The sequence below is a fragment of the Nycticebus coucang genome, chromosome 12 (genome assembly GCF_027406575.1).
Source record: "Nycticebus coucang isolate mNycCou1 chromosome 12, mNycCou1.pri, whole genome shotgun sequence".
Taxonomy (NCBI): Eukaryota; Metazoa; Chordata; class Mammalia; order Primates; family Lorisidae; genus Nycticebus; species Nycticebus coucang.
The window spans coordinates 38,128,367-38,144,994 of record NC_069791.1 but is presented as its reverse complement, the minus strand read 5'-3'; the positions used below and the strand labels follow the sequence as shown (position 1 = coordinate 38,144,994).

Here is a 16,628-nt window from a genome sequence, read left to right as displayed (position 1 = left end):
AAACTACTTTTATGGCCTATTTGGCCCTCTCCCTTCTGGTGTTCCTTTTTCCTCCTTCCCTGCTTTATTCTTCTAAATACGGATTTAGAAGAATCTGAAATTCTGTATACATATACTTATCTTTTTTATTGTCTCACCCCCAACTAGAATATATGCCCCAACTAGAATATATTTTTGTCTGTCATTTATTTCCGTATTGATTGACTAGTACAATGCATTGCAAATAGGAAAGTAAATTCTATGATATATATATCAAATTTTAATAAATTTCCCCATACTCTATGTGGATTTTCAGAGACTTGTACAATCTTGATGTTCTTTCCTCAAGCTGACAGATTCATTTTATCATGTCACTTTGGGGCAAAGACAACATCACTCTGTGAGGTGACTATGCCAGTCCAGGCTGGGAATGACACTGCAATCCTTTCACCAGGTTGATACTAACTCAAGACCAGCTAAGAGGCATTAGCTTAAACAGTACCTTTCAGGAACAATAAATTACCTACTAAACTCTTAATTGCTTCTTATTAAAAAGAAAATAGTAGTTCACGTGGGGCTTCAAATCATGTTCTTGGGCTCATGAGGATCAGGGTAACCTAATATGATCAGTCATAAGCACAGTTTTTTAATGAAAAGTATTAGTCAATTGATTTTGGATCATGTAATTGCCTTGTAGCGTGAATCCTACTGAAAGTCTTTAAAGTATCTGTGCATTATTACTAGCCATGGAAAAAGCAAGCTGTGAACCTGGCCACAGAGGCTTATCCCATTCCTGAATCTAAACTTCCCCCCTCTCAATTACAATTATTAGGGTTCAATTTTGTTGTTCATAAACTGACCTCTTTGTGTCACAGAACTGTTATGTACAGTAAATTTGAACTGTTATGTATAGTAAATGTACTATTGAATAAACTATCAAGTACAATAAATATGCAAAGTACAATAACCATCATCATAATCATCATGGATAGTAACATTTAGTACTTCCTTGAGCTGGGGTCAAGTTCATTGCTAGATTTCCTTTCATGCAAGATAGGTTCTGTGCTGGCCTATTTATGGGCCACTGAATAGACTAAATAATGTGACCTATTTTTTCTAAAACAGATTACATTATTTCTGTGCTCTTGTGAATTAAATTATAAATAATTTAGGGAAGTAACAAGTGTTTTTGTATATTGTTATCATGAACTTAGCACTTTAAAGTAAAGGTTGCCTCTCAAAAATGTTCAGTGTCAAGAAGGTTATGGTAAGAGTTATGCACCAAAATTAAAAATACAGATTACTTAGCTTCTTGTAATTTTTTTTCCTTTGGTGGAAAGAGTATATATTTTAGTCTGAGGGAAGCAAAGTAGAATTCCTCTGCTTTCCTTCCTTTTGAAAGGCTACCTCCATCTATTGCTATTCAAAGTGGGTTGACCCTGTTTTCATTTGATAAGTTTATTAGAACTCTTTACCAATAAGCTCTAGACATAAGTTTAGGAATAATCATTTTATTCCCCCATTCTACCTTATTTCTTTACTTTAGAGCTGTTTATTTAGGTTATCTATCTCAAACCATGTGTACAACACAAAGTCCTTATAAATATTTGGTTTTTATTTCTTGCAAAATTAGGTATATTGATTTTTTAAAAGGAAAGCAACATATGACCAATTAAAAAATTTAGTTAGCGGGCGGCGCCTGTGGCTCAGCGGGTAGGGCGCCGGTCCCATATGCCGGAGGTGGCGGGTTCAAACCCAGCCCCGGCCAAATTAAAAAAAAAAAAAAAATTTAGTTAGCCACTCACCATCAAATATATCAACCATTCTGAAGAAAGCCAGAGATAAAGAAGACTTCCCACTGCCAGTGCGGCCACATATGCCCACCTAAAAAAGCAACTGTCATTCAGAGAGAAGACTCAAAGTACAACAAGTGAGCAAAAGTATTTTTCACTTAAACAAGTGAAACTATTTAAATGATTACATTACAATCATCATTTTCTTCTTAGATATTCCTTATGAATTATGAAATTAATATAAAAACATGAAGTCACCACCAGATCTTTAATGATTCCATTCTAATCCTTATATTTCCATGAGGTTGTTTTTTTTTTTCTTCACAGCTTAATTTTTACATTTAGTATATTGTCATACTAGTAAATAACTATTCCATTTATATTAGAAGTGATGGTTTTATAACAAAAAGTGGAAATGGACAACTTTTTCCGCATGTATTCTTTTTTGTATTATGATTAAATCATAGTTGTGTACATTAATGCAATCATGGGGTACAATGTGCTGGTTTTATATACCATTTGAAATAGTCTCATCAAACTGGTTAACATAGTCTTCACTGCATTTTCTTAATTATTGTGTTAAGATATTTATATTCTACATTTAGTAAATTTAACATGTACCCTTGAAAAATACACCATAGGTGTGGTCCCACCAATTACTTTCCCTTCTCCCATCCTCCCCCTTTTCTTCCCCTTCCTCTCCTCTTTCCTCTTCTTCTTGGGCTATAGTTGGGCTATAGCTTTCATATGAAAGCAATAATTTGGTTTCATAGTAGGGCTGAGTACATTGGATACTTTTTCTTCCATTCTTGAGATACTTTGCTAAGAAGAATATGTTCCAGCTCCATCCATGTAAACATGAAAGAGGTAAAGTCTCCATCTTTTTTAAAGGCTGCATAATGCATGTATTCTTTTTACATCAGCTTAAAGTCATTTTTGGAGGATAGCTATTATGGTATGGAAGTCCAGGTTCCCTGAGGATATCTAGTATGGCCATGAGCCAGAGGGAAGAAGCAGAAATTAAAAAATATATATGCTTGTTGACTTTTTTGATCTGTAAAGGAGATTAACAAATGGCAATATGACTTAGAGAATACATATGAGAATATATATCATACTCTGATCCTATCTTTCTCTTTTTTCTTTTCTTCAGATAAGTTGACCCATATTGGGTAGGAAATATTATGTGAGCCCAGGGAGAATTTATGTAGTATTTACATGACTGGGAAATCCAAAGAGCTTAGGTGGTAAAGGAGTGAGCTCCACAATAGGCTTATGTATAAAACAAATCAAATGGCAGTGAATTCCATACCTTTTGCCCGGGTTTGATGTAAGCCTTGACATGTTTAAGAACAGGTTTCAGATTATTTTCATATCTGACACACAGATCATGAATCTTGATCTCGCCTTCCTGTGGCCAATGCTCTGGAACTTGAGAAGGATCTGGGAAGAGGGGGAGATAGATGGATAAATGGATAATAGCTAGGGGTAGATTTAGAAAGAAAGATACAAATACTTAAATATGTTTAGATGTACATATGAGGTCTGACAATTAACTTTGCAAACTCATCCTAGAAAAAGTGCTATATACCCCATTGCTAAGTAGTACTCTGGTTACTTTTGAAATACTCCCCTTGGGAAGCTATGCCACCCTTAAAAGCAACTTTGGATATCTTTCTGGAATGGCCATTAGAGCTGTCATTGTTTTACCCTTTATGTTCTGAATGTCATCAAAATGTCTTCCTTTCAATAGTTCCTTTATATTTGGGTAAAAAAAAAAAAAAAAAAAAAGTCACTCAGATCAGGTGAGTAGGAAGGGTGTTCCGATACACTTATTTGAGGGCAAAGAAAAAAAAAAAAATCCCTTACAATGCCCTGTGAGCTCTTTGCTTTTGTTCATCAGTGAGCTCCTTCCTTTTGTACACACCTTTCTCATGCCAAGATTTGTCAGTTAAGATTTTCCTAACTATTGCTCTTCTCATGTTTACTTGATCTTCCCTGCTTCTCACAGTCAGCCTACAATTTTGACATGTAGTTCGCTGAATTTTTGCAAAGTTTTCATCAGTTCAGCCCATTATTGGTTGCTTTAACCTTCCTAAGAAAAACATTCAATCCATTTGTACACTGGTGTTTATCCCCATAAAGCTAACATGCCCCTGATTTTACTTCCACTCTGGTCAAATTTAACAAGAAATTTAAAGTTTGTTCATTGCTCTAATCTAAGCTCCAACATTCTCATGACAGCACACAAAAACATACAACAACAGTAATGAACACCACTCAGCAAGACACTGCTGATGCATCCATGTGAATACAGCTATGAAACACTGATATACCAAGGTTATAAAACCTTACTGAGCTGTTTGTACAGTGCTGCCAATGTAAGTGCACGGTGGTGATTTTGTGAACTTGTCAGACTTCATATATGTGTATATGTGTAAATATATATAGATTTGTTTCTAAATTTAAAGTAATACTAAATCAGACTCTGTACTGTTTTATTTTTAAATTTAAATCACATTTAAAGTAAATGACTCTCGAGTTCTTTCTTTTTTTATTTTTATTTTTTGAGACAGAGTATCACTCTGTTGCCCTGGGTAGAGTCCCATGGCATCATCATACCTCACAGCAACCTCAGACTTAAGGCTTAAAGGATCTTCTTGCCTTAGCCTCCCAAGTAGCTGGGACTACAGGCACCTGCCACAACACCTGCCTAGTTTTTCTATTATTATTATTATTATTATTATTATTATTATTATTTTTGTAGAGATAGGGTCTTGCTCTTGCTCAGGCTGGTTTTGAACTCCTAAGCTCAAGCAATCCACTCACCCCAGCCTACCAAAGTGCTATAGTTACAGGCATGAGTCACTGTGCCTGGCTTAAATGACTCTTGATTAAGAACTTTAAAAATAGTTCTTCTAGTTTGTTTTCAGAGCTAGAATTTCAGAGCATTTACCAACATCATGTCTTTTCAGCATTCCATGACTCCCTGCTATTCAAGGTAATTAGAGATAGTTCATTTGTGAATTGATTTATTTGTCCCATCAGTTGGCCATCAAATATTTGTATGTTTAAAATAGGAGAGGTGCTATGCAAAGTGCTAGAGATATGGAGATGAAAGGCCTGGCTGGAGGTATGTGTCATGTCTTTGGAAAGTGTACAAGTAGAACAGCATCACAAGGGAAGTAAACCCATGAATGTCTAGTGGTCTCAGCTAAGTCATTTGGATTTCATCCTTGAAGAACTACATGGCTGTTCACAGATTCAGGTAAAGGAGTAACTTTGAAGCTTCATATTTGCACTTAATAAAGATTATTCCATCCTCAGTATTGAATTTCCTGCCAGTTTTATTCTAGCAAAGCTGAAAATCTCAATATTTTAAGGCCAAGTTTCTTGACATCTAAATTAATAAGGTCTTGAGAAAGAAAAAAACAGTAGCTTACTTTAGGCTGGCAATTAATGTAACAAAGCCCAAATATTTTCTAACTCTCTTTAAATATTATTATGTAATACCTATTTGGATTCTGGTTCTATCCAAGACTTTTCAGGCCTAAATAGTCCTATCTTTTCAGGTGTATATAATCAAGCAAAGTCAAGATGGCAATGGGATCTCTGGATATTGAAGTAGAAAACAAAAGCAAAAACGACAAGGTGCTTAACATATACTAATATTTGACTAAAATGAATACTTGAGTGAAACAAAATAATAATCCAAATAATACCCATGGTGCCTTCATAGTTCTCTGACTCCATAGTCAAGAAACTGTTCACTTTCTTCACAGCCCCCATCTGGACCTCCAGGTCGGCCAAGTTCCTCACAACCCAATTCAAATAATTGGTTATCTGTGTGAGAGGACAGAAAATTTATATATTTCAGTTAAAGTTAAGGAACTTTTGTAATTGCTGGATATTGGTGACAGGATGACTTGGATGTTTAGTGTATGCTACATGAGACAGACAACTCATAAGTGCTGCCAGGTACACTGTGCAGCCATAAAGAAGATGGAGACTTCACATCTTTTATGTTTACCTGAATGGAGTGGAACATATTTTTCTTAGTAAAGTATCTCAAGAATGGGAAAAAAGTGCCCAATGTATTCAATACTACTATGAAATCAGTATAGAGTCACATACACATTCATATAAATTCATAAAACAAAACTGTAGCCCAGAAAGAAGGAGGAAAGAGGAAAGAGAGGGGAGGGGAGGAGAGGCCAGGAGGAGGGAGGGCTTTTGGGGGGATCCAACCTAATGTGCATAATGCAATGATACATTTCTATACTATTAAGAATACAGTATGAATTTTTGTACTACAACAAATAAGTAAGCAAGAAGATGGTTATGTTAATCAGTTAGATGTAAGCATTCCACATTGTATATCCAATCAGCACATTGTACTCCATAAATGCACTAATGTACACAGTTATGATTTAATAAAGAATGAAAAAAATAAAGACTAGGGAAAATGTCATGGGATACTTTTGTAAAGAAATGTGTCTGCTCTCTTTAAGGGTCCTCATGTGTCACAGATTTGTGAACTGTCCTCTGATTTCCCTGCACAATGACATTGTATACATTTCCATTTGCACGTACCACATGTATATTCATATTCATTTTAGGGAGCAAGTCTGGAGAGGGATCCCACAGAAGCTTGGGAACACTCTGACCATGAGCTCTGAGTAGTTTTAAAAATTGGTTCACAATGTCAGAAATGAATCCTCACTGTCTTAAAATGTTAGGTCAACTTTGTATATGAACTTTAAACTTCCCCTATAACATCCATGAGTAAGAGCTGATAATAACTACAACGAGTACCACGAACACACCTACCGTAAGTGCATACAGAAGACCCAGGCCCACAAATCCAGAATTGGGAGACCCACTAATGGATGCAATAGAGGCAGTGAGAACAATGCAAGCTCCCAGATAATCCTAAAAAAGAGCAAGAAAGAATGTTACAAGATTATTCCCAAGTTCTTAAACCAAAGATCTCAATCAACAGACAGAGGTAATCATTGGAAAAATACACTCCATTCTATATGTCCTGTTAAATGTCAGAGGATGATGTGGAAAAAGGATAACTTACCATATGGAGAGTGTGAATGTCCTCATTATGGATATACATAGAGACTTGGCAACCAGTGGCACAGCCTGGATCAGATATAGGATTTCCCTTTTATCCCTTTCTCAATACAGTGTGTTGCCAAACAACTATTTTTGGAGTTGATTTTCTAGCTTAAATTTCTTACCTGCCTATGTCAGGATTGTTATTAGCAGTTCTGTGCATTGTAGTAAGGCCTTTGTGGAAATTTGCCTCTGATTAACTTGGTATTTGTAATTGAACTTTTTGTCAACTATCTGGGCTCAGAGTCTAGGACGTTAAATCTACATATTTCATATACATAAGAATAAAGGCTATATTTACTCCGAAATTATGAGTATAGATGGACATGCCAGTGTATTTGGATTGTGTATAATTCAATAATAAACTCTTTCACAAAACTATCAAAAATAACTAAATCTCACCTTAGAATCAAATAAAAGATAGAGACATCTGTTCTTTTCTAACACCTTCTTCCCTTCCCATTTTCCCACCACTCTTAGGTATTTTTCTATCTTACTAGTCAACAAAGAAATCTTAAAAGCTACTCATGATAATATGCCACATGTTCCAAACACATGTAGAAATTTCAAGCAGGGGCATTTTCTAAAATTATCTCAAGTCTCCTCCTACTAGGGAATTCCTTTTCTAGCTAAATATATCTCTGGTTCCTCAAAAAGAAAAAAAAAACGAAGAAGAAGAAAAAGAAAAAAGAAAAAAACCCAGCTAGCAACTGGTTTGTCATTAATGACAATTGGAGTGTTTAATATGCTGAAGTCAAAGAACTAAGTTTCTTGATGGATCAGAAGACTCAATACTGTTAAAATGTGAATTCTTGGAGTCTGGGGAGATAAGACTCCAGGCATCTCTGGCTGGTGCGATCTGCCTATAATCATCCTTTTGAGGATACAGGGAGTCAACAAGGGACTTCTGGACCCCAACAGGAGGACAAAAACAGTGGAAAACTGGCAAGTGGTTGCGTGTGTTTGATCGACCTAATCCCACCAGCAGCTGTAAGTACAAGCAGCAGTGAGACTACAAACCGGAAAGGCCTTACCTGTGAGCTGTTTTGGTGTTTTGGACTTGGCACTCAGTTGAACTGCCTTGGGGAGAGCTTGAGCAGGAGTGCGGAGAACTCTGGGCATTGTCTAGGGCCCCAAACTGAGCCACCAAGCCTGATGGAGTTAATAGTATTCGGCTGTGGGCCACAGAGAGCCATTGTGAGACAACTGCCCGGGCAAGCTCGAGCCTCAGGGTCGCAGAGCAAGGATCGGGTAGGAGCTAGTAACCTAGTGACTGAGCAGCCTAAAGGTGGGGACTGAGCTGCCTTACAGCCTTAAACCTCAGGGGCACAGTGAGACTGGTTTTGGCACACTGGAGCCTTGGGCTGTTGCCCTGGGTAGAGTGCCATGGCATCACAGCTCATAGCAACCTCAAACTCCTGGGCTTGGCACCACCCAGACCTCCATAAGAGCTGCGCTGCGACCGTTGACCTGCGACACATGACCCACCCCCGCCGGGCCTCTGCATGCCCTGACCAGGAACTGCAGGAGCCGCGCCACCCTGCGTCCTCTGTGCTTTACCCTCCTTGCTTCCACACCAGCCCACTCGTCTGGCCAGGGACTCTGGTAGCCGTGTGCCCTCCAGAGCCCTCCCTGCCTCTGCGCAGAGCCCTTCTCCTGGCCAGAGACTGCTGGAGCCTTGGGCTCTCTGTGTCAAAGTCACTGGGCGCCAGGCACTCCCAGAACCATGTGCACCACCACCCGCCCTTTTGCTCGATTCGGGTGTGTCACACTCCAGAACTGCTTCCACAACCAGAAGTCCCTGGCTTGGGCAGCCCCAGAGGAACTACACAGGGTCACTTCCTACAATGATCCAGCAACAATAGAGTGATCCTGCTGGGGTCTAATCTTGGAGAGACACCTCCCCAACTCTGAGGATGGCCAGAAGCAACGGTGAAAAGCAATCATGAGGCGAAATCAACAGAAAAACTCTGGCAATATGAATAATCAGAGTAGATCAACTCCCCCAAGGATCAATTGGGCAGACACAGCACAAGATCCCATGCACAAACAAATAGCTGAGATGTCAGAAATCGAATTCAGAATCTGGATAGCAAATCAGATCGAATTAGAATTCTAAGCAGTAACCCAAAAGATATCTCAAGAATTCAACGAATTCAAAGACCAAATGACCAAAGACTTTGACCCATTGAGAGACGTTGCAGCCCTCAAAGATCTGAGAAACACAGTAGAATCCCTCAGTAACAGAATGGAACAAACAGAAGAAAGGATTTCTGACATTGAAGACAAAGCTTTCAAACGCTCCCAAACTCTCAAAGAAGAAGAGAAATGGAGGGCAAAAACAGATCACTCTCTCAAAGAGCTCTGCGATATTTCAAAGAAAATCAATATTCATCTTATAGGGATCCCTGAAAGCAACAAAGTGGCTTCACAAGGCACAGAGTCTCTTCTCCATGAGATTATGAAGGAGAACTTTCCAGACATGCTAAGAGATTCTGAAATTCAGATAGTTTCAGAACGCCAGCATGACTCAACCCAAATAAGACATCCCCCAGACACATCATAATCAATTTCACTAAACTTAATATGAAGGAGAAAATTCTGAAAGAAGCCAGATGAAAGAAAACCATCACCTACAAGGGCAAGAATATTAGAATAACTGCAGATCTCTCTGCTGAAACCTTTCAAGCTAGAAGAGGATGGTCATCGACTTTTAATCTCCTAAAACAAAATACCTTTCAACCCAGGATCCGGTACCCAGCTAAACTGAGTTTCATTTATGACAGAGAAATTAAATACTTCAATGACATTCACATGTTGAAGAAATTTGCCATAACTAAACCAGCTCTCCAGGATATTCTCAGACCTATCCTCCATAAAGACCAGTGTAATCCTCCACCACAAAAGTAAACCCACCCAGAAAATTTTGATCAAATTCCAACTTTCACAGTCACAAAAGGATTAAAAATGTCCACCGGACTCTTGAAAGGCTTATCAATATTCTCAATTAATGTGAATGGTTTAAATTGTCCTCTAAAGAGGCACAGGTTGACTGACTGGATACAAAAACTCAAGCCAGATATCTGCTGCATACAAGAATTGCATCTTACATTAAAAGACAAATATAGAATCAAGGTGAAGGGATGGTCATCTATACTCTCTCAGAAAGCAGAAAAAAGCAGACTTTGGAATCCTATTTGCAGATGCAATAGGCTTTAAACCAACGGAAATAAGGAAAGATAAGGATGGAAAATTCATATTTGTTAAAGGTAAGACTCAATATGATGAGACTTCAATTATTAATAATTATGCACCTAACAAGAATGCACCTCAATTTATAAGAGAAACTCTAACAGACATGAGCAACTTGATTTCCTCCAGTTCTGTAGTAGTTGGAGATTTTAACACCCCTTTAGCAGTCTTGGATAGATCCTCCAAAAAGAAGCTAAGCAAAGAAATCTTAAATTTAAACTTAACCATTCAACATCTGGACTTAACAGATATATACAGAACATTTCATCCCAACAAAACTGAATACACATTCTTCTCATCAGCCCACAGAACATACTCCAAAATCGACCACATCCTAGGCCACAAATCTAACCTCAGCAAATTTAAAAAAATAGAAATTATTCCTTGCATCTTCTCAGACCATCATGGAATAAAAGTTGAACTCAATAACAACAGGAACCTACATACCCATATAAAAACATGGAAGATGAACCTTATGCTGAAGGATAGATGGGTTATAGACGAGATTAAGAAGGAAATCACCAAATTTTTGGAACTAAACAACAATCAAGACACGAATTACCAGAACCTCCGGGATACTGCAAAGGCAGTCCTAAGAGGGAAATCTATAGCACTGCAAGTCTTCCTCAAGAAAATGGAAAGAGAGGAAGTTAATAACTTAATGGGACATCTCAAGCAACTGGAGAAGGAAAAACACTTCAACCCCAAACCCAGCAGATGAAAAGAAATAACCAAAATCAGAGCAGAACTAAACAAAATTGAAAACAAAAGAATTATACAACAGATCAATAAATCCAAAAGTTGGTTTTTTGAAAAGATCAAAAAATAGATAAACCTTTGGCCAACCTAACCAGGAAAAAAAGAGTAAAATCTCTAATTTCATCAATCAGAAATGGTAATGATGAAATAACAACAGACTCCTCAGAAATTAAAAAAATCCTTAATGAATACTACAAGAAACTCTACTCTCAGAAATATAAAAATCTGAAAGAAATTGACCAATACCTGGAAGTAGACCACCTACCAAGACTTAGCCAGAATGAAGTGGAAATGTTGAACAGACCAATATCAAGTTCTGAAGTACCATCAACTAGACAAAATCTCCCTAAAAAGAAAAGCCCAGGACCAGATGGCTTTACATCAGAATTCTACCAAACCTTTAAAGAAGAACAAGAACCTATATTACTAAACTTCTTCCAAAATATAGACAAAGAAGGAATATTACCCAACACATTCTATGAAGCAAACATCACCTTGATCCCCAAACCAGGGAAAGACACAACAAGAAAAGAAAATTATTGACCAATATCACTAATGAATGTTAATGCTAAAATACTCAATAAGATCCTAACAAACAGAATCCAACAACACATCAAAAAAAATTATACACCACGACCAAGTGGGATTTATCCCAGGGTCTCAAGGCTGTTCAATATATGTAAATCTATAAATGTAATTCAACACAAAAATTAACCAAAAAATAAGGACCATATGATTCTTTCAATTGATGCAGAAAAAACTTTTGATAATATCCAGCATCCCTTCATGATCAGAACACTTAAGAAAATTGGTATAGAAAGGACATTTCTTAAACTAATAGAGGCCATCTACAGCAAACCCACAGCCAATATCGTATTGAATGGAGTTAAATTGAAATCATTTCCACTTAGATCAGGAACCAGGCAAGGTTGCCCATTGTCTCCATTGATCTTTAACATTGTAATGGAAGTTTTAGCCATTGCAATTAGGGAAGAAAAGGCGATCAAGGGTATCCACATAGGGTCAGACGAGATCAAACTTTCACTCTTCACAGATGATATGATCGTATATCTGGAAAACACTAGGGATTCTACTACAAAACTTTTAGAAGTGATCAAGGAATACAGCAAGGTCTCAGGCTACAAATTCAACAGGCATAAATCTGTAGCCTTTATATATACCAGCAATAACCAAGCCAAAAAAACAGTCAAGAACTCTATTCCTTTCACAATAGTGCCAAAGAAGATGAAATATTTGGGAGTATACCTAACAAAGGATGTGAAAGATCTCTACAAAGAGAACTATGAAACTTTAAGAAAAGAAATAGCTGAAGATGTTAACAAATGGAAAAACATACCATGCTCATGGCTGGGAAGAATCAACATTGTTAAAATGTCTATATTACCCAAAGCAATATATAATTTTAATGCAATTCCTATTAAAGCTCCATTGTCATATTTTAAAGATCTTGAAAAAATAATACTTCATTTTATATGGAATCAGAAAAAAACCTCGAATAGCCAAAACATTACTCAGCAATAAAAACACAGCAGGAGGAATCACGCTACCAGACCTGAGACTGTACTATAAATTGATAGTGATCAAAACAGCATGGTATTTGCACAAAAACAGAGAAGTAGATGTCTGGAACAGAATAGAGAACCAAGAGATGAATCCAGCTACTTACCGTTATTTAATCTTTGACAAGCCAATTAAAAACATTCAGTGGGGAAAAGATTCCCTATTTAACAAATGGTGCTGGGTGACCTGGATGGCAACCTGTAGAAGACTGAAACTGGACCCACACCTTTCATCATTAACTAAGATAGACTCTCATTGGATAAAAGATTTAAACTTAAGACATGAAACTATAAAAATACTTGAAGAAAGTGCAGAGAAAACTCTTGAAGGAATCGGCCTGGGTGAATATTTTATGAGGAGGACTATCCAGGCAATTGAAGCAGTATCAAAAAATACACTACTGGGAACTGATCAAACTAAAAAGCTTCTGCACAGCCAAGAACATAGTAAGTAAAGCAAGCAGACAGCCCTCAGAATGGGAGAAAATATTTGCAGGTTATACCTCTGATGAAGGTCTAATAGGCAGAATCCACAGAGAACTCAAACATATTAGCAAGAAAAGAACATGTGATCCCATCTCAGGGTGGGCAAGGGACTTGAAGAGAAACTTCTCTAAAGGAGACAGACGCATGATCTACAAACACATGAATCATCAGAGAAATGCTAATCAAAACTACTTTGAGATATCACCTTACCTCAGGAAGAGTAGCCCACATAACAAAATCCCCAAACCAGAGATGTTGGCGTGGATGTGGAGAAAAGGGCACACTTTTACACTGCTGGTGGGAATACACAGTAATATGTTCCTTCTGGAAGGATGTTTGGAGAATACTTCGAGACCTAAAAATAGACCTGCCATTCAATCCTATAATTCCTTTACTAGGTTTATACCCAGAAGACCAAAAGTCACAATATAACAAAGACATCTGTACCAGAATGTTTATTGCAGCCCATTTCATAATTGCTAAGTCATGGAAGAAGCCCAAGTGCCCATCGACCCACGAATGGACTAGCAAATTGCGGTACATGTATACCATGGAATATTATGCAGCCTTAAAGAAAGATGGAGACTTTACCTCTTTCATGTTTACATGGATGGAGCTGGAACATATTCTTCTTAGCCAAGTATCTCAGGAATGGAAGAAAAAGTATCCAATGTACTCAGCCCTACTATGAAGCTAAATTATAGCTTTTGCATGAAGGCTATAATCCAACTATAGCACAAGACTATGAGGAAATGGCCAAAGAAGGGGAAGGGGGGGGAAGGTTAGGGTAGAGGAAGGGTAATGGGTGTGGCCACACCTACGGTGCATCTTAGAATGGGTATGGGCGAAACTTACTAAAGGCAGAATACAAATGTCTACATACAATAACTAAGAAAATGCCATGAAGGTTACGTTGAACAGTTTGATGAGAATATTTCAGATTGTATATGAAACCAGCACACTGTACCCCTTGATTGCACTAATGTACACAGCTATGATTTAACAATAAAAAAAAGTGAAAAAAAAAAGAACTAAGTTTCTTGAATGAGCTCATATGTGTGCATTCCTGCCTCCTTTTTAAAAAGTTCTAAAGATCAAACTGCTGGGGAGCAATAAATGATTCCCAGCGTTGGAATCATAATCTGAGTTCAAACACTGGCTTTGAGTTTAGATAAATAATTTAAACACCTCTAAGATCTAATTTCTTCATTGGAAAATAGGTCCGATATCTAAATCATGGGAATTTTAAAAGAAATAAAAATGTTAGGCACCAAATAGATTTCCCATCTCCATGCATCAGGATTTTTCTCCTCTGGATAATTTTCAAATACATAAAGCAAGATTAAAAATTGGGGTACACCGTAAAACACCAAAGCTTAACACAGGCACCAAATTTTAATTCCATGTTGAGTCCCACGATCTTTACCCAGAATAAAGAAAAAGGAAAGCAAATAGACTGTATCCTCAATAAATTCCACAGAGCTAGTAAATACTTCTTCTGTTGTATCCATTTGTTAACAGCTTGTCATACATTCCAATCAGACCATTTTTCCTCTTTTCCTTTTTCCTGGATTCCAAATTTGACCAGTTTGGGCTATTATTTTGTCATTTATAAATGGTAATATACTCTCAAATATTTACAAAATGTTTATATGTATATGAATTTTTTCCTTTCAACACTCTTGTGTAAAGTTAATACTTTCAAAGTCATGTTATGCATTTATTTCCATATTATATTTTTAAAAAAGACACATAAAAGAGTTTCTGTGATAAGTTCCAGAAAGCATATTAGTACCAGAGGATACTGCCAGCAAGGTGCTCCTGGCTGGACATAAAGAAATATGTCATTTGGTATATGGGAAATTTCAGTTATGCATTAAGAGTTTTAGGCATGGCATTCCTTTTATTTACTTCTGTTCTCTCTTTCTTGCTGGTGACTTCACTGGGAAGAAAAACCTCATTCATTTGTTCACTCATCCATACATTCTTTTAAAAGTGCAAATCAGGTCAGATAATTTGCCCGTTTAGATTACCTATGCCCTCCTATCACACTTACAATAAATTCAAACTCAGATGAATTACAGAGCTTTATACTAACATGAAGTCTAGATTCTATGCCCTGTCTGCTCTAACTTTATCTAAGGGTCCTTTCCTCCACCTTCATTCTGCTCCAACCACGCTGGCCTTTTTCCTATTCTTGGGAACACACCAACTTTGTTTCTGCCAATGACTGCCTGAAATGTTGCCCTCAGATCTCTGACCCACTGGCTCTTTCTCTTCATTTAAGGGTCAACTCAAATGTCCCCTCCTTGGGGAGGTCTTCTTTCTTAGCCCCTAATTCCAACCCTGGAGCTCTTCTCTAGCCCATCGTCCTGTTTTAATTTCTCAAAGCACTTAGAGCTGTCTGAGGTGACCTTACTTGATTATTTATTGATAAAATCATCGTTTATCTACTTTCACTAGAGTCTAAGCTCCATGAGGACAGGGTCTTGGTGTGAATTTTTACCACTATTATCTCCAGCAACATTAATAATACCAAGTGCATTGTAAACGTTCAGTAATTGTTTATGGAAAAGATGACTAGATACATTAACCCCTTAATAAAGTAGTCAATGATTTTTTTTTTATGAACTAAATATCCTCTAATTTAGAAGTCCTTCGGACTTCACTTTTGAATGAATCACTTAATTATCATTATGAATCCCTTGATTCTCCACCAATCTCTTTTCCACAGTTTAAGGGTTGAACATGTAAAGATATTACAAGGATATATTTTTTCTTCCTAAAGTGAGAAGCCCAACGCCAAGTTTTATGATCTTTTTATCCCCCATTTAGAACTGCAGATGACTGTCTTATAAAACTATGTATAAGTGTTAAGGGTTATTTCCTTTTCTAAGGTGAAAAGTAATCTTCCCTAAGCCATAAACTTCATGACAAGGTTCGAACTATCATTATCTCTTACTATTTCAACTGTGGGGGAAAATTCATAAAAATGTCTGTGGTTGTGTTCTCCCTTATAAAGAGCAGATCTGAATAGGACTAGATTAGAGCAACTCTACACCTGAGAAAATGAAACAACAAAAATCACTGGGTCTAAATAAGTAGAAATTAAGCTATGGGTCTATATAAATATAAATATAAAAAATAAAATATAAAAATTATACACGTTGTCTCTTTCACATTGGTTACATGTCATATGGGGTTCATGGATTCACCTGTTGTATAAAAAGAAATGGTAGATTCAATTAGGTGATAACTTTAACTGTTTTCTACAACATTAACATAATAATTATGGCAACATGTTGGTAGTCTTGGTGAAAGAGCTAGCAAGAGAAATGAGAACAGATGAAGGAAGGAAAAAGAGAAGGCCGATCAATAAATTGTTGTCAATATATAATTTCTGGGCCTATTTCACATGGCTAACTTTTCAAAACTACTCATAAAGTTTTCATTATGATCATCAGACATTTTTAATTATTAGTTTGGTAATTAAAATGTGCACAAATCTATATATAATGTTATAGAGACAACATGTTTGACATTTCAGCAAAAAGAAGGCATAGCTTTTGAGGTATATTTTGCAGCAAAATTTTTAGGAGATGAATCCATTTTCAAAGTCTTCAATCTACTAAAATTCAAATAGCTACGAAAGCTT

General features: G+C 36.9%; 1 protein-coding gene across 6 annotated transcripts in view; it reads right to left on the bottom strand.

Moving 5' to 3' along the window:
* ABCC9 (ATP binding cassette subfamily C member 9) overlaps window positions 1-16,628 on the bottom strand; it is a 128,219-nt gene that overhangs the window by 13,502 nt on the left and 98,089 nt on the right. For all 6 annotated transcript variants that reach the window (XM_053556279.1, XM_053556284.1, XM_053556280.1 and 3 more), the window contains 4 exons: window positions 6,603-6,704; window positions 5,495-5,615; window positions 3,085-3,215; window positions 1,785-1,863 (listed from right to left, as the gene is read on the bottom strand). In XM_053556279.1, coding sequence (XP_053412254.1) covers window positions 1,785-1,863; window positions 3,085-3,215; window positions 5,495-5,615; window positions 6,603-6,704 — 433 coding nt within the window. The remainder of the gene's footprint in view (window positions 1-1,784; window positions 1,864-3,084; window positions 3,216-5,494; window positions 5,616-6,602; window positions 6,705-16,628) is intronic.